Source organism: Cutaneotrichosporon cavernicola, assembly GCF_030864355.1.
Source record: "Cutaneotrichosporon cavernicola HIS019 DNA, chromosome: 6".
Taxonomy (NCBI): domain Eukaryota; kingdom Fungi; phylum Basidiomycota; class Tremellomycetes; order Trichosporonales; family Trichosporonaceae; genus Cutaneotrichosporon; species Cutaneotrichosporon cavernicola.
The window spans coordinates 668206-692736 of NC_083398.1; the positions used below are offsets into that span (position 1 = coordinate 668206).

Below are 24531 nucleotides of genomic sequence, written 5' to 3' on the forward strand. Positions count from 1 at the left end.
CTGCCTCCGAGTCACTCTCCTGGAAAGTTGGGTGTCTTGATCGCTCTCCGAACACTCCGACCTCCGACTCCGACACCAAGCACCATGTCCAGGACACTGCGCGCGCTGAGCCGTATGTCCCACACCAACAAAGCTGATGGCAGTCGCGCACTCGCTCTCTGGACCTTCGCGCCCGCTCGCGCGGCCCCTGGTCATCGCGCCCGCCCCGCAGGTCGCGTTTGCGCGCAAGTATGTCTACCCTTTATCTATCCCCTAACAACAGCGCCTCGTGGTTTAAGAATATCGGGTTTGGACTTCCTGAGAGCTGGCGTCGTAACATGAAGGATAAGGAGGAGACGGCGCCAGCCGAGGACACGGGGAACGTATTCGACACGACCGTTGAGCAGACGGAGGAAGTTGTTCAGGCAAAGCGGCGGCCTCCCCCCAAGGACGTGAGTTCTGTTGCCGAGTCTGTTGGCTTTTTTACCCCTTTACAGGCTTTCGCTCGCCGCTAACCCCCAGACCCGCTTCAAGTCTGCCGCCCGCAAAATGTCCCACCGCAAGCTCAACGACATCGGCCGCCTCGTAGCCGGCATGCCGGCCGACGAAGCCGTCCTCCAACTTCAATTCAGCGAGAAGCGCGCCGCCCGTACCTGGGTCAAGTCGACCCTCGCCTTTGCCAGGGATCACGCTGTTGCTCGCGGACTGTCGCGCGACCGCCTCGTCGTCCAGGAGGCGTGGGTTAGCAAGGGGAAGAAGGAGGGGCGTCTCGATATCAAGGGCCGCGGACGGATGGGTATCAAGCACCACCCGCGGGCGAGGATCCACTTTATCCTCACTGAAGGAAAGACTTGGGAGGAGAAGCGGGCGGCCAAGGACGCCAAGGTGATTCGGCAGGTTAGGGGGGCGGGTATGGTGCGTGAGGATGGCAAGTTGCGCCGTAAGATGACTAGTGACTGGGCTTGGTAGGGGGTGCCGAGCCGTGATGCGGCGAGGTGCGCGGCGCAAACTAGAGGGGAGCATGCAACATCTCAGCATTGAGCGGGAGGGGGGGGGGGGGGGGAGGGAGCCGGGCCGGAGGGGCGGAGGGGATGGGGGTTGGAGGGGCGGAGGGGAGAGCGGGTGGAGGGGAGGAGGGGAGGGGAAGATGGCAGATGGGGTGCGGTCTGGGCTTCAGAAGATCAGGAAGACCATCAGAGGCACTCTGACCAAGCCTAGTCCGAAAGTACAAGAACGCGGAACGGAATGTGGAACGGAAACGGACAACGCACGACTAAAGCCGAGTGATGGCGAGGACAATGTGTGCCAGTCAAAGTCGCCTTGACACGAGCGTGCGAGCACGCTCGCGTTGTGCGCTTTTGTAGCCGCCATCGCTCGGCGGCGGTTATATCCATTGTCCTGGTGGACATCCACAGCTCCACCCCTCCACCCCTCCACTCGGCCCTCGTCAATCCCAACGCCCTCGAGATCTACTACAACAAATGCCAGCCCTGCCTGTTGCGCTTACCCGCGCTTGTCCGGGTGGTAACCAGGGACAGAATACGCGCGGTGAGTCGCTCGCTTGATCTCGTCTTGTCACCCTCACCCATGCTAGGTTCTGCCATCTGCCGAGTCTGCCTCCCTCCCCCTCTCCAGCTTGCCTCGCGCTTCTCCAACCCCTGCTCGTCCCATCCCTCTTTGCCCGCTCTCTTGTTTCCCCCCCCTCTAACAGCAGGCTGGTGCGCGCCGGTCTGGGAGCAGGTCAACCAGGTCGCCGTGACCCCCGTCGGGCCCACCATTTACTCGTACGTCCGCCTGGCGTGCAAGTTCTGCCGCCACCCATTTCCCAACCCTCCCCCAAGTTGGGTTCCACCTCAGCCGACTCGCTGGCCGCAGGGCGGGCCGGGTGGTGGACAGCATCGCTAGGCTCGAGACTCAGGACATTAGATCGTTAGAGATATCATAAGATGTCGTAAGCAGATAGAATGTCCAAGCAGAAAGTAACAAGTATGAAATGTGTCGAAGTGCTAGCAGTGTTGCATTCTTCTACCTCGGGTACCTCTTGTACCTCGTGTTCAAGGGCGGTTGTAGCCCACCCAAGCAACTGGCTCGGCTACACCCGCGCCTTGAGTCAGTTCTTCTTGGTGCGCGCAATCTCGATGAACTCGGGCTTGAGCGATGCGCCGCCAACGAGGAAACCGTCAATGTCAGCGGCGGCACCGAGGTCACCGCAGTTCTTGGCGTTGACCGAGCCGCCGTAGATGATGCGGGTCGCGTCGCCAACAGCGGGCGAGACAGTCGACGAGAGCCACTTGCGAAGGTCGTGGTGGACCTCCTGCGCCTGCTCCTTGGTCGCGACCTTGCCGGTGCCAATGGCCCAGACGGGCTCGTACGCGACGACAATGTTGCTGCTGTCAGCGGATTCAGCGACGCGAGGTGCGGGTGGAGGAGACGGGGTACGCGAGCTGAAGCTTGCCTCCTAGCCCGTCCCACTCGCACCGCTCCGCAGTGTTCATCATACTCACTTCCAGTCGCTCTCGTTGATCACCTTGGCAATCGCACCAAGCTGCTTCTGGACCACGTCGTTGGTCACACCCGCCTCGCGCTCCTCGAGCGTCTCGCCAACGCAGGCAATGACCTTGAGGCCGGCCGCAAGCGAAGCCTTGACCTTGTCGGCCACGACCTCCTCGGTGTCACCGAAGAGCGAGCGGCGCTCCGAGTGGCCGAGGATGACCCAGGGGACGCCGGCATCCTTGATCTGCTCGGGCGAGATCTCGCCGGTGAACGCGCCAGAGTTCTTGAAGTACGCGTTCTGGGCAGCCACCTGGACGGGCGGCTTGACCGTGTTGAGCACGTTGCAGAGGTGGATCGCGGGGGGAGCAATGATGACCTCTGCGTGTTAGCCACTTCACTGCGCTGAGGTGTGGAGGAGACCAGCGACGAAAGGAGAGGAAAGCTAAGGGTAGGGAAGGGGGGTGGGACGAGATTGGCAGTGGGGGAAGCTGATGGAAGATAAGAAGCAAGGAGCTAGTGATGGAGCTGGCTTCAGACCAAGCGAGCGTTGTCGCGAGCGCACAGCCTCGGCTCCACACAAGGTCCCTGTCCTCCACCTCGGCACATGGCTCAAGCCATCGGAGGGTCTGATCACCGCTCGTGGCTAATGGACTCAGTCTCAACTCACCAGTGGAGCCGTCGAGCTGGGCGTTGTTGAGGTCGTCAACAATGACCTTGATCGCCTGCGTCGTCCCGTTCATCTTAAAGTTGCCGCTGGGTATTAGCATGAGTAGGCGTAGGTCATGAGCAGCGCACGGACGGCGCAGCGGAGCAAGTCGATTAATTGAATTGCAGCTGTACAGCGACATCGACTTGGAGGCTAGCAGGCTAGCAGGCTAACAGCCCGGAGTCGGCTGCGTCTTGGGCTCATGCATGCAGCTTGACACACCATCGCCGACTTACCCAACGAAGAACTTGCGTGCCATTTTATCAGAGTGTGTGTGGTGTGGGTGGTGGTGGAGTGGCTAAGAGAGAGGTAAGCTAATCATTGAGACCCACGATGCCATGGTACATTATCCTATCGTGGCATTGATTGGGCTTGGCTGGCCTTGTCGGTGGGCGGAAGAGCAAGGCCGCAGTACTGAGGGAAGGAAGGACGCGGCTGACCTTGGAATGACGTCCGGGGTGCCGTCTGACCGCCCCCCCAATACCCCATCCTCCAAGCTCTAACCCTATTCAGCCAATCACGGGTCTTGACCAGCAGTCTCACCGAGACCGCCCGGTATGGGGTCTCCACTCCTTTGTTCGCCATGTGGTCGACAAAGACCGTTAAAACGTTATTCAACTAATTCAACTAGGACAGTAGCTGCTGTACTGGACACCTCATGTATTCCACAGCTACAGGCTCAAGATCACTCGATATTCCAAACAATGTGTCTGGAGTCGCTCAGGCCCAGCATTAGCTCATTGTCGCTGGCATCCCCGTCTTCCCTACTATCGGGTACAGACTCAAGCTGCAGAGCCAGAGAGCAGCTCGCGTCTTTGGTTCAGCTTGTACATGGCGGAGCATGCGTGGACCGTGTAACGGTCCTGCGGCAGTCGCGGACAGCATGGAGAACATGGGCGGCCAGATGGAGGAGAATGGGGCCGTGACACCCGTCTGCACGGGTCAGAGGGTCAGAGACGTGTCATGACGCAGTTGGTCAACAAAGCCACGCCGAACAAGGCCGGGAGATTGGAGGAACAAAGTCGGGCCCCACACCTGTGGGTGGGAGGATATCCGATCCAGAATATCAGAACTTCCTTTGGGAAGCAACCCAGGCACCTAGAAGTAGAGCATGACAGGCGATCATCAACATCTCCTTCACATCAGCAATGCTCTCTCACCCTCTTGGTCCACACCATCCTAAAAGATATTCGATGCAAGGATGTCAAAAGATAATCCAAGGTCACGACGGGGGTCGAACCCGCGATCTCCTGATGCACGATGTGCGGAAGACAGTAATCGTAGTCAGACGCGATGCCATTTCGCCACGCGACCCTTGGTGTCTTTCATGTTTCGCGAAGGGTTATGTTGGGGGACAGATCTGTCTACTCGCCAGACAGGTTCTGAATGCCCTCTGGGCCATGTTGGAGATATCACGGTTTATCAGTTGGAATGCAATTGTCCAACTGTGGACCGGCTACTCGACACAGAGCCGAGGTTGGAGCTGTGGCGTACAATGCCTGTCTTGATGAATCGTGTATTGGAATTTAGTGTCAAACGGCGGCCAAGGATTGTTTGGACTCAGATCTGAATCGGGCAGTGAGAGTGGAATAACGCGGTGACATGACAACTTTCCTATTTCCAAACGTCCAATCTCCAAACGTCTCACAGCAAGAACCTCAACTGAGTCATGTTCCCGACATAAGCAAGACGCGTAGTACCCGCTACTAGTCACCTAACAATTCCATGGGAGGCTAACGGCGTGACCAAGACGAAATTGTTTTCAATGCATTGTACTGAATCACTCGATGCTCTCGGTGAGTTGATCTTGAATTGATAGCCTTGTACCGGCCGTACCGCTGGTCACCTTGTCTCACCATTGGCCCTCGGCCCTCAGATCCAGCCTCAGCTGTGTGCGAGCAATCTCATATGTCTCACTGATTCTCAAGGCTCCCTGTGCCTTCCTCTCACAACTGACATCCGGTTCGAGACGACACACCAACAATGAATGTCGCAGCTGAGGACTGCTCAAGCTAGATCATTCGTCGTCACACGAGTGCGTACAATTGATCTCAAATCAGGTCTCACCGAGACTCCGAAAAACCCATCCGAGACATCATCCCAGAGAGCATTCGAGTCATGAAGTCCGAGACATCGACTCCGAGAAGTCCCCTACACATCCACTGTACAATTCCTCACATTTCGCCGCCCCCCCAGTCAAGCCACGATGACTTAAAAAGCCTTGCTCCAGCTCACTTGTCTCTTCACCACTCTGCCCTTGCCACCTGTCACCTCTAGACTCGTAGTAACAGCACCTCTCACCTCATTCCTACCACCCTCAAAATGACGTACGACTGGATGAACACGGCATGGGCCCCCGAGCCGCCCGCCCAGAAGGTTGACTACAGTCTCTCCCCGGCATTCCACCACATCCTCCGCCACCTGGGGGTCCGTGAACTGCTGAATGCTGAGTGCGTCTCCAAGAACTGGAGGGCAGCCATTCAGTCGGATGGAGCAGTGTGGCGCGCCCACGCAGAGGGGAGGATGGACGCCGACGTGATCGCGGCGACGAGCGAGCTCGTTCACCGTCAGAAAGAGGAGGCAGAGGCCAAGGGCGAGAACATCAAGGTAGCGCTTTGGCGTACGCTGTGTAAGTTGACTGTTCTACAATTTTAACAGCAGGCCGCGATCACATCCATGCGCTTGACACATGGAATCGCTCGACACCGAGCCAGCGCCGAGTGGATCTTCAGGCCACGGCGTACGCCGAGTTGCCCACCGTCGGAGCCATTGTAGCGCTGGACAGGGACAAGGTCGCTCTGATGTGCGACAGCTCCCTCAAGACTCTGCACAGTTTCGAGACGTCGTACACCGCCATCAGGTCGGTGCAGGCTTACTTCATTGCTCTGCGCTCGAGCAACGGGCTTGGACAGCACCCGCTTCCCCCTCCGACAACTCTGGAGGTGTATCGCGCTGTCCAGGAGCCTCCTCGGCCTGGCGACATTCCTGCGCCTGGTGGCCGCCTCGAGCTCGTCCGCAGGCTCGATGTGGATGGGATGTGGGGGTTCAACCTCCACGTCTCGGAGGGTAAGGAGGGCGTGGTCATCGCCATGCTCGGTACGCCGGCCCGTCTCGCACAGCGGACTCCAGATGCGCACTGGCTCGCAGGGCTGGGTCCACTCGAAGTGCACGTCTGGCACCTCGAGGATGGAACGCGCGACGCCCGCCACATCGTTTCAGTCCCCGAAGCTGGGCGGAGACATCAGGTAAGTTTTGTGGGTGACAATAGCTGAGACAGTCCTTCTGCGTGGCAGGCAAATTTGTGGTGATACCCGACGACTTCAATCTCCACATCTATACGATGGAGGGTGAGTATGTTACAATCCCACTCACGCCGCTGGGAGCGTCGCTGGCCGGTATCATAAACACCCATGACCGGCCTTACTCGCATTCCCTCGGTAACGAGGTTGCCACCCCGAACATGGCACCAGCTGAGAGGCCGTACACCAATATCTGGGATACGGCTCATCAGGTGATTAACTGGGCTGGAAACGCGCCTACCCGCCCCACCATTGTCGCGACTCGCTCGCATCTCGTCTATACCAGCGAGTGCGGGGCCCTGGGCATCATCTACGACTACGAAGAGGCCTTCCACATCCTTTTCAAGATCCCCGCCTTCCCCGAGCAAAGGCGGATTCAGGCCGAGGCAGTGAGCGAGTACACTGTCATGTTCGGGGCTTGGCCCGGCATAGTCTCTCTCGAGGCGTGTGGCGAGCGCATCGCGTGCACTACCCGAAACGGTAGCGCATTCACCTTTGACGCGGCCGACATCCCCGAGCCGCGGCACGAATTCACCGAGTATCCGCTCGAGGATGTTTTGGCGTGGCGCTCTTGGGTGTTTGACATGGGCTCGGACTGGCGCCATCTTCCCAACGCTGACGGGCTGCGTATTGCGCGTATCCACAAGCGTGGACTGTCGCTTGTCCCTGGTTCGATGATGCGCCACTCCCTTGCGCTCTCTTCCACCGGCAGGAGGGGTCAGCGTTGGTTCGGCAAGACGCTGCTCCTTCGCTGGGGAACGAATACGATCGAGAAGTGCTTAGGCATTCTCTAGAGTGGGCCGACGTGGCGCTCGACGCCTCAATGGGCCACCGGTCTCGACAAACTGAATGCAACAAGACAGCAGCGGCGTCACCCCATCGGAATTGCTTTACTCTGTATTATCATGGACATGTAAATTGGTTTATATTTCCAGCGGGTCTGTGCTGAGGAGCAGCACAGGCCAACCACCCTCAAGTTGTCAACTCCGACCACCTCTGCATGGGCCTCTTTTGCGGTGCAGCACGAATACTGTTTGTGTTTGTTCCCAACGTCCTTTGGGTGACTGGACATACCTTGGCGCCGCCACCATTCGCCGCCTCATCCCTCTATCCCATCCGACAACCTCACAGAGCCAGTTGATGGCATGTACGTATTTATCCTCCTTGTTTCTACTCTCCTATCGCCCTTGTTTCCTTGTCACCTTCTTACTACTTGTCACCTTCTTACTACTTGTCACTCCTTCTCATTTCTTAATGTTGTGCTGGAACAAGACCCCGGCGGAAGAGTGCTCGACGCCGATAGTTGAAATCACGCCGCCGACCGTACAAGGCCACGGCGACGACGGGGCCGAGGCGGAGGAGAAAGGGGAGGCGGAGGCGGAGGAGGAGTCCGAGATCGCCAACAAGACAAACATGACCCCCCGGGTCTATATCCTCATCCGTCCCTCCTTCTATCTCACCCAAGCCGCGGCATTCATCCTCCTCCTCATGACGACGCTCTCCGTCTTGGCGATCCCCGAGATCGCTCTCCTCCGTCTCGAACAGCACGGCGAGTGGGCTGCCGACTTGGGCGTGTTCGGCCTATGTTTCCGCAGCAATGGGTGAGTTTCTTGTGCTCCTTGCTCACACAAGCACAAGCACACACTGTACCCGCGCCTCGGTCGGGTATGCTCTCCCGTTCCACATTGAAGGCATGCCGTCCGCTGCTCTGGTGGTGAATCCCGTGGCGGCGGGGTTGGTCGGACTCGCAATGGTGGTGTCGAGTGCGTATTTTATGAATATCGTCGCGGCGGTCGTAGCCGTGCTCGCTCTCGCTGTCAACGTCGCCTTCGTGATGGTGAGTCTACTGCCAACGTATCTGATCACAGGTCATAGGCGCAAAAGTCAAGGCGACCGAGGGGGAGTATACGGCCCATATTCGGAACGCGGTCTGGTTTAGTACTGCCGCTGTCGTATGTCCCTTTCCTGGTGTCGCTTACCTAGCCTATTCTCCTTGTCGCCCTCTTCGTGAGTCGACTGCCAGGGCCCAGCACCGACGAGGAAGCCAGTGCAGGGAGCGCCATGTCCGATACCACGGTTTCCAGCGACGAGACCCCAAGCCCGTCAAGGAGGCCGAGTCTCAAGTGAGAGTCCACCCCCGGTTATAGGAACAAAATTGTGCAATGATAATCCATCAGAGTGAACAGTACAACCACTATATGACAGCGTTACAACGACAAGGAATAACAACATAATGTAACGGAAAGCTGGTAGGAAGCAGTGTCGCTGGACTAACGACGGCGGGGCACGCGATTGACGGGCTTAGCGGCCGAGCGCTTGACAGCTTCAAGGGTAGTAGTGACGGCGCGCTGCGGACCGTTGTGGCGGTTGGTTTTCTTCTTGAGTAGGAAAGATGGCGTGTCGCCGGGAGCGGGGGAATTGCGATGGGGTGGTGGTGGACGGGAGGATGGTCCGGATGGTGGAGAGGCCAAGGTCAGGGCCTCCCCGAGCGTGTCAGTACGGGTCCGTTTGCCGTTGGGCATGGCCGCCTCGTTACCGGGCAGCGGCCGCTTGGGCTGGCCTGCGGGCTGTGGACGCGTGAAGAAGTCGACTTTGGCCTTGCCGTTGTCGGCCTTGTCGGGGTTGAAGTTCTGGACCTGGGGTTTGTGGATGTCGCGCACGGGGGGCGCCTTTGTCATCCTGTAGTCGTCGATGCGGAACCGCTCCTGCTTCGGCGTAGGTGTGGGCTTGAGATGATCGGGGAGGGTAGAACGTGCTGCTGGGTCGGTACGGTGCGAGCCTGGGAAGTGGTTGGCCTCGGGTGTAGACTTGGCCTGCGGCAGCGTCTTGGGAACACGTGGGGTTATTAGAGGGCCATGGACAAGCGAGCCGGCTGACACGCTAGTTGACGAACTGACAATGGGACGAGAGGGTGAGGGGACGAATTTACCACTGGCATGGGTGAGGGCGACACGTTGCCGGTGCATGTCGGCGCGTGCCCTGTTCATCACCGAGGCCGTGCGAACCTGCTTCTGGGCAATGTAGCTGGTAGGCTGCGACTGTTTGCCGACGCGCGCGTCGCGGAGTGTGTGCCCTCCCCGCCTGCCTTTGGGGGGCGCGACAAAGTTGTCGATCACTCGGATCTTCTTGTCTTGACGCGCCTTATCTTCCTCTGCGTATTTCTGCTTGATGCGCTCGGCAGCTTTGGCCTTACGTTCCTCCGCCTCTTGGAACGCTTCCTGTCGGTCAGCAAAGTCGCCAGCACCTAGAGATAATGCCTTTGAAGCAGAACGACTTACAGCAAACTTGCGGCGCCAGCCGCTTGTGCGCGGTTGACCATTCTTCTCGCGGCATTTTGGGTAGAACAAAGGATACGCCTTGATGAGGAAACCCTCCCAGAGCCAGTCCGTGTCCTTCAAGAGGTGCTGCAGTTAGTATCTGTCACAACAGTCGTCACTCACGGGACAATTCTCCTCCAGCACGGTTAGCTGCGCACGCGGCAGCTCGTCAATGAAGACGGCCATCTCATTGTACGTCAGGTCACCGATGTCGTCGATGCGTGAGGCGTTCTGCAAGATAACTGTGGCGTTAACCAAGTCTTGGACTTGTAGCATCGCGCTCACCGCGCATGACCATGCTCTTGAGGCTCTGGACGCCAGCGTCAACGGGAGGGCTCAAGCGTGCGCGCTGACAGACCAGCTCTTGATAGCGCTCGTCAGGGGTGACAAGTGTAGAGGAGTTGACTGGTTTGGACGTTGCATGTCCGGTGAGAAAGACTGAGGTTGAGGTGCTGTGGTTGAGGGGAACAAGGGGCTTCCTTGTGTCTGGAAGGATGTCGTCGATATTGTCGTCGCCTTGTTCTTCGTCGTCTGAACCGAAGAGGTCGTCATTGCCGTCGGACTCTTCGTCGTACTCGAGGAGGTTGGGCATGATGAAATGGTGAGTGGTGCAGAGGAATCGAAGTGACGGATGAGGGTTGAGGGTTGAGGGGGTGTGATCCTTTGGATTTAAGTGCACCACCTCCACCGGCAGCGGTTCAAGAATAAGGATTGAGTGGCAAAAGCTGTGAAGTTAGTCATGTCTCATTAATACCGAGTTAGATAGGGTATGCATGTGACTTGGACCACCCAGGGAAAGCGACTGAAAGGGTTTGGGGTTGGGTGAGGGAATGATGTCGGAGTGGCGCTTTGACCAGTTTACTACTCAGCAGTACATTAGGGGGAACAAGGCCTTGATCCGGTTTCGTCCATTGTTCTTCCAAACCCTTTCAGATCCTTTTAACTTGTCTTGTAGCAAACACTGTAGCTAACAATAGGTTTTAGTTAGACATGGAAGAGGTACATGCATGTGTGCAAGAGGGCGTAAATTATTCAACAGGGCCATAGTATCCGGCTGGCCAGCTGGGCAAGACATGGATCGACGTCGACGTCAGTCTATTGGACTGGGCGTCAGTACCCAGAGGACAATGGGGGCTCACCGGTGCAGCACGCCGCTTCCTCGACAGGTGCAAAGGCATCCTCGCCTTTGGCGAGTGGTCCCCAAACGGAGGGGAGCTGGGAGTCAGCTAGTTGGTCCACGGCGATGCGGCACGCACGAGAGGGTCGCGCGTCTCGGAGCAGTAGTTGATCAGGCTGGTGTCAGTCGACTCGGGCAAAAGGCTCACTTGATGCTTGCGAGAGAGACCATTGCGCGGGGACGGCTTAGATCATCGCGGAGGCGGAGGTTGTTCTCGGCGAGTCGCCGGTACTTGAGCTCCTGCATCGTAACTTTTGAGACTACGCGGTTACCAGCCATTGTGAACGAGGTCGTGAGAGAGGTCGTCAGCCGTGTCAAGATGAGATGGCAAGGTGAAGAGATGAGTTGGACGCGACGGAATCGAAAGTGAGAGCTGTGAGAAGCGTCGTTGGGATTCAAAGTGGAAGGGAAGGCGTCAAGCGTTGCCTTGGGGTCATCGCTGAGCTTTGAGTGGGGTGGATAAAGTCGCGCCTTCGCCTACGCCTGCGCCTGCGCCTGCGCCTGCGCCTGCGCCTGCACCCGCACCCGCAGCCGCTTCCGAGGTTGGTTGGGTGGCGGAAGAAGAGGTCCAAGCGGCCATGCAGCGTGTGTGACATCCACCCCTTGTACCCTAGATGCTTTAAGGCGGAACGAGTTTGAAGGGTTTGGTGGCGCCGAGGGTCCGAGTGGTGTTCGTCTCTCAGCTCCCAGCCCAGGGAACATTTGGGGGCGTGGTTCACTTTCGGTCTCCTTACTCCCTGCCAACTCAAGTCTCATCGCCCAAGGTGGTGACTAACGCTAACTGTGGATTTGTTGACTTTATTGACCACGACACCATTGTCACCATCATTCAGACGGGCTGCGTTGCCAACCACTCGCAGCCAGAGGGCCGAGCGAGTATCAGAACCTGTCTGATGTAGGACGGCTGAGTCAACTTGGTGTTCCTCGCACCCTCCAACAGCCTTCCTCGAGACTCATTTTCCTTCCCTCCCGCTACGCTCATCTGACCATTCTATCTGAACGCGATCACTCACCTTCCTCGGCATCCTTTTCTCCCATTACCCATCACTGACTCATCTCTGCCTACAGACACTGCCCAAGGTTTCAACACCCACGACAGTCATGTCACATACTCCTGACCGCTCACCCCATAGCAGCCCCAACCCGGACGCTTACTCTGACACCGAGGAGAGAGACAACGGCATGTCCTTTCTCCATACCCACGCCAATCGATCATTCCCCCAAGACCGCTACCCCGACGGCACTGTCGATGGTGACCATTTCTCCAACACCACCTTCCCCGGCGGCCGCCGTGGTCCGCGAGACTTACGTCGCACCAATGCTTTCCACTCCCACGTCGCTCGCTCCATCCGCGACTTTGATCATCCAGACGATCACGTCGATGAGAACATCACCTCCCAAGAGACTGACAACGGACCAGTTCCGCACCGCAACACTGCTCGATGGGAGAGAGGAAGGTTGCCCGACCACACCAGCATCGCTCAGCAGCCCGTTCGTGAGTCAAGTCGCTACCACCCGTATGACATGGAGGCCGATCGCACCCCTACCACCACCCGCATGCGCGGCCAGTCGCGGTCTCTGTCTAAACGCCATCGGTACCAGCCCCGTGAATCAAGCTCTCGCAACCGCTGCCGGTCTAGCAACTCAACCGAGGAACGTGATGAGACCCCCTACGACCGCGATGGCCGCCACGAGCATGCTTCCCCCAAGAAGGCCTCCCACCATCCAATTCAAGATCGGCAGGCTATCGATGCCATGCTGCAGCACTACATCAAGAGCCTTTCGGAGCAGGAGCGGATGGCATTCTACCAGGGGCTCACGTCCGGTGTGAACAAGCCTGTCGCTGGCCTGACACTTGAGGCTGAGCCTGCCGCCGCCAACTCAATTGACGCGCCGACCGAGACCGTCGTTGGTCTTCTCCCGGCTCCTGCCGTTCATCACCTCGACGATAGTGACGTACTTGCTGAAGCGTGAGTCGAGAACCTATACCTGGCTGACGCTCTCAGAGAGGTGGACTTTGAGCGGATTAATGACGTCCTTAAGCAGCTCACGAGAGTGGTAGACGACAGCAAGGTCAGACAGGACGACGAGACAAGCGCCGTCATGGGCTGGTTCCAGCCCCTCCTGGACAAGCTCAACGGCAGCATGATCAAGTAAGTGGAGGCCGAAGGATAAGTGTAGCTCACGCCAGTGCTCATCTGAACACGTGGCACGACAGCGAGACGGTGCTGCACGAGGCGTTACTCAACCTTACCACCAAGGCCCTCGCTAAGGCGGTTGAGCTTAAGGTGAGCTTTGGACGAGTCTGATTCAGCTGACATGCAGGAGAAGGCCGTAGTGGAGCTTGACAAGATAGACGCCGCCGAAAAGGAGAAGCTCCGTCTCATCGAGATCGCACGCGAAGACTTTAAGAATATCTGTCAGTCCCCAGCTGGAATACAGAGCTTGAGTTGACAGCCAGTGTCGGGCCAGCAGGCCGAGCTCGGCTTGCTCGACGCCGGCTTCGAGGAGAAGACCAAAGCGCTGCGCAACAAGGTGGGTTTGCAAGCAGGTCATGGCAGCTAACCCCAGGCGGAGAAGCTCCTAACCACCGACGAGATTTCTGCCGAGGCCCTCGCGAATGTGAACAGACGGCAGTCGACGAAGATCAAGGCTCGCCGGTAGGCGATGTTGTCCGAGGCGTGCGAGTGTACATGTAAGATTCGTAAAGCAGTGTGTAGTATTGATTGTACATGTTGCGCGCGCGGCCGCGCAATGTATCCGCCGTGTATGTTGGTAAGCTACTGTACCCAGCGGCAGTGGTAGGCTAGCGGAAACCGACGGCAGCCCACGGCGCCGCGGCAAACACGGCGTCGTACCGGCTGGCAACGAACGAGGACAGACCCTGGGCGTCGGCCGTGAGCCGCACGAGACCGACGCACACGGCAGTAGTGGTGGTGGTGACGAGGGTGCGAATAGCCTGCAGTCTCTCAGCCTGGGAGACGCGCAATCTCCTCTTGTTCTTCTTCTTCTTCTCCTCGCTCTTCTCGTTCGTCTTGCTCGAGTCGGCCGACTTGTCCTCTGATCCTCTCTCTCCCGAATCCGCAGTGTCGGAGCGACGCAACAGTCCCCGTGCCCAATGCAAGACCTTGATGCCGCCGACGATCCCATGCCAAAGCGCGACACCAGTGAGGACGACATACCCCGCCGTCATCCATTTACGCGTTGCACAGGCGTACCCGACAAACTCGTAGCCCATCTCGCTTGGGGACAGTTGGTTGATGGGAGGTCCCTCGGTCGATGGAATCAGGCGGTGGAGGATGAGGTGTGGTATAACAAGGGGGATAAGAACATATCCGAGCACAGTGTGGGTAGTCATGTGGAACCGCTTACTCCGCGAGACGACGAGGACGCGCTTGACGAGCGACGAAGCAAGATGCAGTCCGAGGGGGAGGTATACGGCGATTGGCTCGAGGAAGTGGTAGTATTCACGCCCAACAAGCTGGAGTGAGACGTCTAGCCAGACATCAACGTACCATGACGTTGTCGGCGGCCTGTGTGCCGCCTACGCCGGCAGCGATGGGCGCAGCAAGATGTATGCCCATAAACGCGCCGAATACCAGAGCGCTGGCATTCTGGGTATGCGTCAGGACGCGTAGGAGCGTCCCTCTTGGCGGCGTTGGGTCTCCTTGTGTCCCCATTCTCAAGTGTGGTTTTGTTTGGCAACTAACCTCAAAAGCCAATTTGTTGACAACCTCAAATGGGCCCTCCACAGGTTGGTTCTAATAGCATCCTTTACGTAACCTCAATTTCTGCGAAATCTTGACTTCTTGTAAGAGGTGGAATCGCCACTCAAACACAGACAATAACTCACTCAAAAATGGCAGCGCACCCGCTTGCGCACGAAGGCGGCGGCGACGACTTGGACGATGGCCTCGAGCTCGACGAGAGCATGCTCGCCTCGGATCACGAGGGCGAGGGCGAGGAGGATGGCGATGTGCCCGAGGGCGAGGAGGATGGCGATGTGCCCGAGGGCGATGGGTGGATGACGGATGAGGATGAGGTCGTATCAAAGAAACGGGGGCGGGAGCAGGGTCAGGTTGATGCAGCAGAGGATGACAAGGCGCGTAAGAAGAGGCGGAGAGACAAGGATAAGGCGCGGCGCGCTGCCAAGGTATGTTTCCTTGTTAGTGAAAGCTGACGACAGCGCGCGGCGGCTAATGGCGATGAGAAAGAGAGCGAGGACCCGGCTACGTTGGATGCGGATGCGGTGGCGGCACTGTTGCTGTCAAGCGTAAGGGCGTCTATGCCTGCTGCGACGGGGATGGAGATTGACGATGTGGCTGTGGATGGTGAGTGTGGGTGTGGGTGGGGTTTGAGGGCGGAGGCAGAGGTTGTGGCCGAGGAGAGAAGAAAGACACAACCACACACACTCGCTGACACCAGCCTCGAGCATTCTCCAGCCGGTCGCGCTCTCCGGGGAGGGCGAGTACGCCGGTCTCCTTGGCCGCCTGAACGACGGTTAGTCGACCTTGGTTTGTGTCATCTCTCTGCTTTCGCTAACATTAGCACTCAAGGATGCACCCAAGAAGCCCAAGCCGGGATGTCCGCGCGTCCTCATCCTCAGTTTGAGCGGGATACGGTGTGCCGATGTCGTGCGTGCTGTGCGTGGTGTACCCCGCAACGGCGAGGTTGCAAAGCTGTTTGCCAAACACTTCAAGTTGGCAGAACAGGTCAAGTACCTCGCCAAGACGCGGGTGTCTATTGCTGTTGGGACGCCAGCGCGCGTCGCAAAGCTCCTCGCTGACGGTAAGTCATGCATATTTCTCTAGCTGACATTAGGCGCACTCAAGATGACTCCCCAGAGCGTTGTGCTTCTTGATATTGGACACCGTGATTCCAAGAAGCGCTCGCTACTCACGCTGCCAGAGGTGCGCGACGAGCTGTGGCGCGCATTCTTCCGTGATGCACGCGAGGCACTCAAGCCGGCAAAGTACGCAGTCTTCTGATTGGCATCCTAGCATAGAGTACATGCAGCTCGTAATACACTGGTGTTTCTACTGACCTCTCTTCCTTCTAACGCTTAGAATATGTCGTCGTCCTCGTCCGCTTCCGACAGGGCGAACCTGCCTGCGAGGAGACCGCCAGCGATGCTGCGTCGCGGCTTGAAGCTCTTGCGGGGTGTGCGGCCGGGAGTCTTACCGGGCGTCTTGAAGACGTCGGCGCGTTCTTGCTGACGAGGCACGAGGGCGTTGGCTCTTGAACCTGCAGGTGCACCGAACCGCCGTGCGGCCGAGGCAGTCGGTGTCTCGTCCACATGGCGCATCGTATTTCTCATGGACATGCTCGAGACGCCACGCGCACTGCTCCCAGTCGCAGATCTAGTTGTTGTCCCAGACACTGAGCGTGACGTTGACCCTGACGGGACGCCCAAACCTAAGACGCGTGGACGCTTGCTCGTGCTTGCTCCTGTAGGGCACGGAGTTGGCAACTCGCGCTTTCTCGACGTACCCGGCTGCGAGCGGTTCCCGGCTGCAGGAGTCGCCCTCGCCCTTGGCGGCACCGTTGGACCAAGACCCAGCTTGGCGCGCTGTCGTCAGCTACCGATAGTGACAGTGTAGCTACTCACCTTCTTCGCCTCCCTAGCCGCCTCTTTCGCGGCTATGGCGTCCTCGATGATGTCAACGACGCGCTGCCCACGCGCCAAGAACGGCCGCCCGTGCTCCTCCTCCCAGGCAGGGAGACTAGCGAGGAGATCGGCTTCGATCTGGAGTCAGCGCTGTTGCTGCGTAGAGCAATGCTTCCCACCTTTGGCTTGCGCTTCTCGACACGCTTCCGCATCCGCTCCTCTTGCAGCATCGCCGTGCCGCGCTTCTTGAAGCGGTTTGGGTCTGCTGCGCTGCGCTCGAGCTCCTCCTCATCCGCCTTGATCGCCAACCACTCCTTGACTCTAGCCAAGTGAACACCAGACGTTTCGAGCTGGGCACGGAGGCGGGCAGCCTCTTCCTCGTGTTCCTCCAGCAGCTCCTCGCTGTACTCATCGTTGATGAAGGCGCCGAACTGGCCTTTCTCGTCTTCACTGAGTAGCAGCGCATTCTGCAGCTCGGCGATCTCCTTGCGCACGTTGATGATAAATGTTGACAGGCTCGCTTTGCGCTTCTCGAGCATCCGATCCAGTTCCTCCTCGTACTACGGTCAGAGCTATAAAGGCGTAGACGTACAGCTGTGATGGACTCTAACCCCGAGCCGACATTCCGCTCCGTAAATGAGTGGATGTACTCCTGCTCAACCTTGAGGCGGTCCCATAGCGGCTCGATGCGCTCATACAGCGCCTGGATCCGCTCGTCACGCGCCTCCTTTTCATCCATCCACTGCTGTTAGTTGGACGAGACACGATAGCTCACGAGTTGCAACAGCGCGTCGGCCCAGTTGATGAGCCCAACCTCGGGCTCAACCTCTTCCATGCCGTCAATGCTCTGCTCCTCATCCTCAAAGGACCCAGCCTTGACTGGGTTAAGCTCGATGACGTGGTCGAGATACGTATCGTACCGGTGGTATATTCCAGGCTGCTCCTCCTCACTCTCAGGTGGTCGGAGCTCAGGAGGTAAGTGCTCGAGAGTCGGCAGGTCCAGCTCGGCGCGATACCATATGAGGTCGATGAAGGTCGTCTCCAGAGTTCTCAGCCTGACGTCGCGCTCCTCCAACGCCTTCTCCAGGGCCGCCACAAGGGTGGTTTGCACGTCCTCGCCGACATCGAACCAGGATTCGAGCTTTGGTGGTTCCGGTTCAGGAGCCGGTGCATGGAAAGCGGATGTGCGCCGGCCAGAGGCGCGCTTGGTGATTGTGGGAGCGAGATTGACAGGTGGAGGTAACGCAGCCGCCATCGACTGCCGTGGCTTGCGCGCTGGCACAGCCAGCCCAGGGATGGGTGTGAGAGGCGCTGGGGGTTCGTATGGTGATCCAAGGAGGATGGAAAGCTTTTCGAGTTGGGAGCGCAGTTCTGAAGTCAGCAGTGGACTAAGAACGTAATGGCGCAAGTCATGCCAGATGGGCGAGCCTGCTACTCACCTTCAATCTGCGCCAATCGCTCGTTGTAGACCTGGTGTCAGCTGGGAGGGACGTTCAGTAGCTTACGACTTCGAGCTCGGCCGTCTGTTCAACCAGTCGTTCATGTTGTGCCGGCAAAGCCTGGCGTCAGCGTCTTCTCAACCTTTGACCTACACTGGAGGGTTCAGAATCCTGCCGGTTCGCATTGACGACGCTCCGTCCCTTCTCGCCTACCGCCCGCGCCAGGCCTGCCAGCGCGCGCTTCCCGTCCGCGATCCGCGCCTCCCAGACCGCGACCTCGTCCTCGCGTCCCCGTACGACAGAGACAATAGCGGCGCGCACCGCGGCGTCGATGCGTGCCGTATCGTCCGCCAGCGCAGTGGCGGGCAGCGCGAGCTGCTCGTGCAGTCTACGCAGGAGGGGTATTTGCTCGGCTATGTACGCGGAGGCGTCCATGTCCATTGTGTGTCCAAGTCAAGAAGAGATGGAGTAGATAAATAGTAAATAGGGTGTGGAATGGGTGGGAATGGAAGGGGCGACCTTTGTTGTTGTTTACTCAAAAGTCATTCGCGAGACGGTGGAGCGGGAGCATTTTAGGGTGGTGCCCCGATTTCCACGTGGCAATCAAAACAGTGCCACGGAGTTGGACTCGATCCCCCCACCGTACAGAAACCCATTATAATGCATCCTGTCCATACTAGATTCACGCAGTGAGCTGCCAATGCCACTTGACAGCGTTACCCCAGAAGTCGGCCTGGCAAGCTGGCACCACCCCGTCACCTCCAAGAGCCTTGACGCCAGCGCCATCAACCCCGTTACTGGAAGCGAAGGGTGCCCATCCATCTGGCTCGCCGTTCTTGATGAACGTCAGCCAGGTGTCGGTGATCATGGTGGCCTGGTGTCAGCGGGTCAGCGGGATGGGAGACAACTCACGAAGGCTCCGCCCTGTCCAAAAGTAGGGAGAATGTCGTCCATGTGGCACACCTTGCCTGTGCAGAAGGAACACTGGTCGTTGAAAGGGTAATGTACGCCCTCGCGGAACTCGCCGACGTACACCCGTCCCCCAGCGGCGGCCCACTTGCGTGCAGCTTCGCGGGCGGAACAGCGGAACGCGGCATCGGTGATGATCTTGGCAACGTCGGGTCGCTTGTCGGCTGAATCGTTGGTAATATTGTATGCCGACCAGGTGAGTACGACCTGCGTGCCAGAGTCGCCCAGCAGGCGCTTTAACAGTGGCTCGAGGAACAAGTAGGAAAGTAGGTTAGGCGGAACTGAGGCCGCACCGTCGTCTGCCGTTGAGGTTATGAGGAGGGGCACGTTTGCTGGCGAGACGGATAACCCGCCAGCATTGTTGAAGATCTCGGCCGTAGGCTCCTTCGGAATGGTGGGTGTATCGTAGGTCGGGCGGAAGGCTGGCGTCAGCTCCGAAAGAATAGGACTCACGCTGGCCTATAGGAGCATCCGGAACCTGGACCCGGGCTTCTGAAAAGACTGCTCGTGCGGCACTCATCACGTTTTCAAGTGATGCTGCCTGCAGGTCCGCGAAACCTGTTACGCCTCCTAGAGCGGGATGGGAAAAGATGCGGCCGCGGAAATTGTTGGTCTCGGCCATTGGTGCCATGCCGTAGGCCTGTTGTCAGTCTCGTTGTTGCGCGACTTACGAAAGGATCAGACTGCAGGATCATGCGCTGGAACAGGCCTTGTGTACCGGGTGCAACCAACAATCCGCGGATCAGGCTGGCTCCGGTGCTTTGCCCACCCAAAGTGACCTTGCTTGTGTCGACCTGCCACCCAAGGTTCTTCCTGATCTCTTTCAAGCCGAGGATCACATCGCGGACCTGAAGGTTTGGATCGGAAGCCGACGGCGCAGACTGAGGTGGAATCAGGCCGAGGACGTTGAGGCGGTATTGGAGGAAGATGACGACAATTTTGCCCTTCTTCGCGAGCTCAGACCCGTCAAGACCTGGCGCCGAAGCTGAGCCGATCGAGTACGAGCCACCATGGAGCCTCGTGTAAGTTAGTGTTTTGCAAATTGCCGTAAAGGTATCGACTTACCATATGAGAGCGGGGAGTTGGCGCGCTCCCACTGGAGCGTAGATCGTGGCCATGAGGCAATCTTCTGAACTGCTTTGCCCCTGTGTTGGATTCGCCGTGATCTGTGGACAAGAAGGAGGGAGCTCGGTGGCATGGATACCGCTCTGGCTCGTGACGGCGACCGAGTCCTCCCACCGCTTGGCGCTCCCGTAGCGGACAGTCGTTTTGCACACGCCGTCCTCGAGCTTTCCCGCGATGATCTGCCCGCTCCATGTGAGCACGCAAGCTGGACTTGCGCCTGGTGCGCCGCACGCAGGCTCTTGGAGGTGGAGGACGGTCGCGACAACAGTGAGAATGCGGCACCACGAGGACATGGTATCGTTTTCAGCTCTGGCGAGGGGGGTTGGTATGATATCAAGTCTCGGAAACTTGACGTGCCCCCATGCCTTGGCGCCACCGCTTGGACCAGTCCTCTAACGTGACTCCGGTTCAAGGGGTATGCTGTGCTGGACGCGCCGCGGAATTTGCCAGTCCTCCGACGGTCATCAGCTTAGCCAAGCAAGTCGGCGCTGTGTGGGGTACGCCGAGTGGTCTGTGCGCAGGATGATAAGGAATGGAATACTGTAGGAGAAGTGGCGTCGTCACATGGAACGCGGTGGAGGAAATGCGGTGTGTTCGTCGCCCGTGTCCATCCTAGCAAGTCACTTGAAGCCGACTGCTTTCCGGACCGCGGGCCCCGGCCAGTGGTCCCGTCACTGCACGTGTCGTGACGCTTCAGCTTCCAGTTTGTCAGACGAGTTCGAAGGTGTTGGAGGTTGGGATGGACGAGTTAGGTCTGCCTGTCAGGACCGCCGCGTCTGTGGTCTCCTTCCTTGCGGCGTGCACTGGAGCGCATGGAAGGGCTGAATCAGATAAGGGTTTTGGAAAGTTAGTATCCCGTCTCCAGAGGTCAGAACTGTCCGTTCTGCTAATGGCAAGCACTACATCGTGTAAAGGAGCACGCCCATGCCCCCGACCACAATGTTGGATCCGAGAGGCCGCTCGCGGAAGAAGCACTCCCATTCGCTGCCCTTCCAATCCGGTTTACACGCCTCTGGTGTTAGCACACCCTTGCTCTTCTTGACTCACGCATTTTATTGGTCCCATGTCGGCTCCCGTTACATTTGTGGAGATCGGAAGAGCCAAGGGCTGCTGGAAGTTCGAGACAAACAGGGGCCTATACTCCCATTCCGACGGTGAATGCGGCCACCCGGAAGCCAACTGTAGGGTGGGAGACGACATGCACAACGGCTGAGAGCTAGTCGGGGTGGACGAGAGACTCGACGAGGGCAGTGTCGATGGATGCGTTTTCGACACCACGGGGGGAGTTTCGCGTAACGCGATGAGAGCACTGAGCTTGAGGGGTTTCTTGGCCTCGCCACGCTCGGCAAGCCGCACCTTGGGGTCCTTGACCTCGTTGCGCATGTACGAATGGGGCCACTTCGCGACTCTTGGATCGGGAAGAGGCGCGACCTTGGGAGGAGACGAGACCGGACGTGTGATGGACGTGGGGCCAGAGGCGACGGCGTCCATGGAGCTAGTTACTGTCATTTCGGGGTTGGTTGCGAAGTCAATGTGGGATGAGTTGGGTGCCAAGGTTGATCCAACCTATTGTCAACGCCGACCAGTCCAAACAGCTGCGGCGCAGTGTCAGTGAGAAACCCCCAGATTGGGAATGTAAGAGTCAATTCGCTACAGGATACAACAGAATCTAGATCTATGCCCTCCCCGTGAGAAGGTACAGGAGCAGCACGACAAGAGCGCCGATGAGCGCGTCAAGCCAGAGCGGGGCACTACGCGCTGGCGCGGGCGGCGGAACTGTGAATCGTGCAGGAACAGCACCGTGACCGGCTGCGACAGGGGCGGGGGGAGGGGCTGCGGGGCTAGGGGCCGTGGGGGCTGCGACAGAGGGCCGGGCACCAGGAGCGGGGGGCGGTGGAGATGTCCCGCGGCGGCGCAGCACTGGGTCTGTAGTGGGTGTCGGTGCGAGCGGGACAGGGCCGAGGCGCGTGGGGTGCGAGGAAACTGGTGTAGCGCCCGAGTTAGGAGAGGGAGCGTCGAGAGGAGTGGGGATGGAGGGAGTGTGGGACGCCATGATAGGCGTCTCGTCGGTGATGGGCGCAGGGTCGGGGATGAGTGGAGGCTGTGTCGCTGACTGAGTCTCCTGGCCGAGGACGGCCTGGGACGGGTCAGTGTCCTGCCGCGCAGGGAAGTGGGCAGCGTGGCCCGCTGGAGAGACCGCGACAGGAGCGATCGCTTCGAAGGGGATAATAGGCGAGAGATCGGCGTTGGCGACATCTTCAGCAGCCAGGTGCATGTCTGATGCAGGTGATTTTGAGCGTGGCGGTTCTTCCTTCATCTTGGAGTCGGGCTGCTCGGCCAGCGCCTCAGTGGAGATGATCTTGCTGCCTTCCGGCGAGTCTGGAAGGAGTGTAGCGTTGCGCTCTCCGCACGTCGAGCATGTCCAGTCACGTGAGCTGGTATCAGCATCTCATGCAGAGGGGCCGTCATAGCTCCTTGCCACACTTGCCCTCCCTTCCCCCGTCCCCCTCGCCACTCACAGCTTGGCGAGCCGCCGCCGTTCTTCCTTTGGCACGTCGAGTGCACCGATAGCGCTGAGCGCCTCGCCCTCCTGTGTCCAGAACGCGCGCAATCCCGTAATAGCCGTCCGGATGCCCCACGCCGGCTGCCAGCTTCCCGCGTGGAAGCTCGTTAGGCCATCAATACAGATCTGGCATCAGCTCATTTCAAAGGAAGGGAGGCACCTCACCTTCTTGCCGAGCTCGAAACGTCCGTTCGGCGTGAGCAGGACAATGTCTGGCGCGCTCATGGGATAGCTTGCCGGAAGCAGGATGCGGAGGTGATACAGGCCGCCCTCGTATTCCGTCCCCTTCACGCCGCGGAGGGTGCAGTGCCACTCGAAGATGTCGCTCTGGTGTCAGCTGAGCGGGGTGGGAACGCACTTCGAGTGGCGTAGCGACGAAGCCGTCCGTGTCGGGATCGGTAGCCTCAGCAGCTTCCTGCATGATGCGCTTGACGGCGCTCGAGCGAAGGTTGACGCGCGGTGGCATGGTGGTGTGTCATGTAGGAAGTAGTCTGATCAGGCGTGGCACGTCATCAAGGTGGTAGTTAGAGTGGGGCAGATAGGGGGATAGAACGGTGATTGTCGGGGGTATTAGGCCCCGGTTCTTCGAGCTCACGATCACAACCTCCCTCTTCGCCATCTGTGCATAGCGCGAGCACACTTTTACTCTCCGTCCATCGCCGCCTTCCCCTTGTACTTTTCATTAACCCGCCCGAGCTCGTTGGGACTCTCATTTTTGTTTTTTTGTCGGCGTTGCCTTCCCCGGCCCGTTGCTCCGCATTTTACTCCCGATCCTCCTCCGCCCTCCGCTGTGTCAACAACACTCCACCTTCCTCATCCATCCACAACCTTAGACTTGACCCTCTCACGACCTTTGTCTATCGATCAACCCCTTAGCGACCGCCCGCATGGCGGATCAGAACGCGCCCGCCGTGGCCAGCACGAGTTTCACCGATGCCCAGGTTGACGAGTACCGCGAGCAAGATCGGTGGCTGCCGGTGAGTGGATTTGGGGTCGCGCGTGAAAAGAGCCGTGTAGAAGTTGGACAGACTGCGGGACAGCTCGTGAGCGTTGTGCGGCGAGCGGAGAGTGGTTGGCTGCGGATGACCACTGGATGGAGCGTGCGCCACAGATAAGATCGCGCTGCGCGGTTGGGCGATACATGACCGATGTCACCACTCTTTCCCACCATCCCACCTCCCATTATACCTCCATGGACGCTTGACATCCCAAGGGGGGGAGTCTGCGGGCGTAGCCGACTGTCGGATGCGGGATGGTGTCTGGGTGCGGATGATGCGGACGAGGTGACAACCCAAAAGGCTTCTCCATACCACTGGCTGACCCCAGATTGCCAACGTCTCGCGCATTATGAAGAACTCGCTGCCTACGACAGCCAAGGTCTCGAAGGAGGCCAAGGAGTGTGTCCAGGAATGCGTGAGCGAGTTTATTAGCTTTATCGTGAGTCCCGCCTGCTCTTCATCATCCTCGCCATCCCGGGCATGTCTCTCACTGTCGACTCAACTGTGTCCTCACTGTCGGCTCAACTGTGTTTCGTGCCGCTCACTTCTCTCCCAACCTGTCGCTTACACCAGACCTCGGAGGCTGCCGAAAAGTGCCTGCACGAGAAGCGCAAGACGATCAACGGCGAGGACATTCTCACGTCGATGCGCGCTCTCGGCTTTGACAACTACGAGGGCGTGCTCAAAGTCTACCTTGCAAAGTACCGAGAGCACCAGATCACGCAGGCGCGCTTGCGGCAGAGCCAGCCACAAGTTGTGCTCGAGGAGGAGGATGGGCTCAAGCGTGGGGCCGACGACGAGGACAGTGACACGCGCCGCAAGAAGCCCCGAGGCAAGAAGCGCGATGAATAGTGTACT

At 58.7% G+C, this 24531-nt stretch overlaps 15 protein-coding genes across 15 annotated transcripts; 7 read left to right on the top strand and 8 right to left on the bottom strand.

Annotated features, from left to right (window-relative positions):
* Window positions 1–84: 84 nt before the first annotated feature.
* Window positions 85–948, top strand: CcaverHIS019_0602650 (uncharacterized protein; the record flags this gene model as incomplete). The annotated part of the gene is made up of 4 exons (XM_060602704.1): window positions 85–112; window positions 144–228; window positions 263–431; window positions 502–948. The coding sequence occupies 4 exons, from the start codon at window positions 85–87 to the stop codon at window positions 946–948; spliced, it is 729 nt and encodes a 242-aa protein (XP_060459071.1).
* Window positions 949–1460: 512 nt separating this feature from the next.
* CcaverHIS019_0602660 (uncharacterized protein) lies at window positions 1461–1884 on the top strand (the record flags this gene model as incomplete). The annotated part of the gene is made up of 2 exons (XM_060602705.1): window positions 1461–1527; window positions 1694–1884. 2 exons carry the CDS (start codon window positions 1461–1463, stop codon window positions 1882–1884), a joined length of 258 nt encoding a protein of 85 aa, XP_060459072.1.
* Window positions 1885–2089: 205 nt separating this feature from the next.
* TPI1 (uncharacterized protein) lies at window positions 2090–3437 on the bottom strand (the record flags this gene model as incomplete). Its single annotated transcript, XM_060602706.1, has 4 exons — window positions 2090–2366; window positions 2484–2850; window positions 3140–3225; window positions 3415–3437. The coding sequence occupies 4 exons, from the start codon at window positions 3435–3437 to the stop codon at window positions 2090–2092; spliced, it is 753 nt and encodes a 250-aa protein (XP_060459073.1).
* A 2063-nt stretch (window positions 3438–5500) lies between these two features.
* Window positions 5501–7271, top strand: CcaverHIS019_0602680 (uncharacterized protein; the record flags this gene model as incomplete). The annotated part of the gene is made up of 4 exons (XM_060602707.1): window positions 5501–5807; window positions 5840–6423; window positions 6456–6525; window positions 6562–7271. The coding sequence occupies 4 exons, from the start codon at window positions 5501–5503 to the stop codon at window positions 7269–7271; spliced, it is 1671 nt and encodes a 556-aa protein (XP_060459074.1).
* A 619-nt stretch (window positions 7272–7890) lies between these two features.
* Window positions 7891–8604, top strand: CcaverHIS019_0602690 (uncharacterized protein; the record flags this gene model as incomplete). The annotated part of the gene is made up of 3 exons (XM_060602708.1): window positions 7891–8078; window positions 8110–8314; window positions 8461–8604. 3 exons carry the CDS (start codon window positions 7891–7893, stop codon window positions 8602–8604), a joined length of 537 nt encoding a protein of 178 aa, XP_060459075.1.
* Window positions 8605–8747: 143 nt separating this feature from the next.
* On the bottom strand, window positions 8748–10386 carry CcaverHIS019_0602700 (uncharacterized protein; the record flags this gene model as incomplete). Its single annotated transcript, XM_060602709.1, has 4 exons — window positions 8748–9695; window positions 9756–9881; window positions 9918–10036; window positions 10080–10386. 4 exons carry the CDS (start codon window positions 10384–10386, stop codon window positions 8748–8750), a joined length of 1500 nt encoding a protein of 499 aa, XP_060459076.1.
* A 503-nt stretch (window positions 10387–10889) lies between these two features.
* Window positions 10890–11250, bottom strand: STE18 (uncharacterized protein; the record flags this gene model as incomplete). Its single annotated transcript, XM_060602710.1, has 4 exons — window positions 10890–10897; window positions 10934–11009; window positions 11051–11087; window positions 11120–11250. 4 exons carry the CDS (start codon window positions 11248–11250, stop codon window positions 10890–10892), a joined length of 252 nt encoding a protein of 83 aa, XP_060459077.1.
* Window positions 11251–12072: 822 nt separating this feature from the next.
* Window positions 12073–13635, top strand: CcaverHIS019_0602720 (uncharacterized protein; the record flags this gene model as incomplete). Its single annotated transcript, XM_060602712.1, has 6 exons — window positions 12073–12941; window positions 12978–13124; window positions 13163–13259; window positions 13297–13390; window positions 13433–13506; window positions 13543–13635. The coding sequence occupies 6 exons, from the start codon at window positions 12073–12075 to the stop codon at window positions 13633–13635; spliced, it is 1374 nt and encodes a 457-aa protein (XP_060459078.1).
* A 142-nt stretch (window positions 13636–13777) lies between these two features.
* Window positions 13778–14651, bottom strand: CcaverHIS019_0602730 (uncharacterized protein; the record flags this gene model as incomplete). The annotated part of the gene is made up of 2 exons (XM_060602713.1): window positions 13778–14452; window positions 14487–14651. 2 exons carry the CDS (start codon window positions 14649–14651, stop codon window positions 13778–13780), a joined length of 840 nt encoding a protein of 279 aa, XP_060459079.1.
* A 179-nt stretch (window positions 14652–14830) lies between these two features.
* Window positions 14831–15959, top strand: cms1 (uncharacterized protein; the record flags this gene model as incomplete). Its single annotated transcript, XM_060602714.1, has 5 exons — window positions 14831–15124; window positions 15158–15302; window positions 15397–15471; window positions 15520–15759; window positions 15793–15959. 5 exons carry the CDS (start codon window positions 14831–14833, stop codon window positions 15957–15959), a joined length of 921 nt encoding a protein of 306 aa, XP_060459080.1.
* A 74-nt stretch (window positions 15960–16033) lies between these two features.
* Window positions 16034–18459, bottom strand: ASE1 (uncharacterized protein; the record flags this gene model as incomplete). Its single annotated transcript, XM_060602715.1, has 9 exons — window positions 16034–16350; window positions 16462–16540; window positions 16580–16717; window positions 16759–17139; window positions 17172–17321; window positions 17355–17950; window positions 18019–18049; window positions 18085–18138; window positions 18172–18459. The coding sequence occupies 9 exons, from the start codon at window positions 18457–18459 to the stop codon at window positions 16034–16036; spliced, it is 2034 nt and encodes a 677-aa protein (XP_060459081.1).
* Window positions 18460–18700: 241 nt separating this feature from the next.
* On the bottom strand, window positions 18701–20405 carry CES4A (uncharacterized protein; the record flags this gene model as incomplete). The annotated part of the gene is made up of 5 exons (XM_060602716.1): window positions 18701–18892; window positions 18931–19409; window positions 19441–19627; window positions 19659–20004; window positions 20053–20405. The coding sequence occupies 5 exons, from the start codon at window positions 20403–20405 to the stop codon at window positions 18701–18703; spliced, it is 1557 nt and encodes a 518-aa protein (XP_060459082.1).
* Window positions 20406–21011: 606 nt separating this feature from the next.
* CcaverHIS019_0602770 (uncharacterized protein) lies at window positions 21012–21621 on the bottom strand (the record flags this gene model as incomplete). The annotated part of the gene is made up of 2 exons (XM_060602717.1): window positions 21012–21122; window positions 21160–21621. The coding sequence occupies 2 exons, from the start codon at window positions 21619–21621 to the stop codon at window positions 21012–21014; spliced, it is 573 nt and encodes a 190-aa protein (XP_060459083.1).
* A 166-nt stretch (window positions 21622–21787) lies between these two features.
* On the bottom strand, window positions 21788–23141 carry CcaverHIS019_0602780 (uncharacterized protein; the record flags this gene model as incomplete). Its single annotated transcript, XM_060602718.1, has 4 exons — window positions 21788–22547; window positions 22632–22801; window positions 22841–23002; window positions 23034–23141. The coding sequence occupies 4 exons, from the start codon at window positions 23139–23141 to the stop codon at window positions 21788–21790; spliced, it is 1200 nt and encodes a 399-aa protein (XP_060459084.1).
* A 421-nt stretch (window positions 23142–23562) lies between these two features.
* HAP3 (uncharacterized protein) lies at window positions 23563–24525 on the top strand (the record flags this gene model as incomplete). The annotated part of the gene is made up of 3 exons (XM_060602719.1): window positions 23563–23652; window positions 24002–24112; window positions 24247–24525. 3 exons carry the CDS (start codon window positions 23563–23565, stop codon window positions 24523–24525), a joined length of 480 nt encoding a protein of 159 aa, XP_060459085.1.
* Between the last annotated feature and the right edge of the window lie 6 nt (window positions 24526–24531).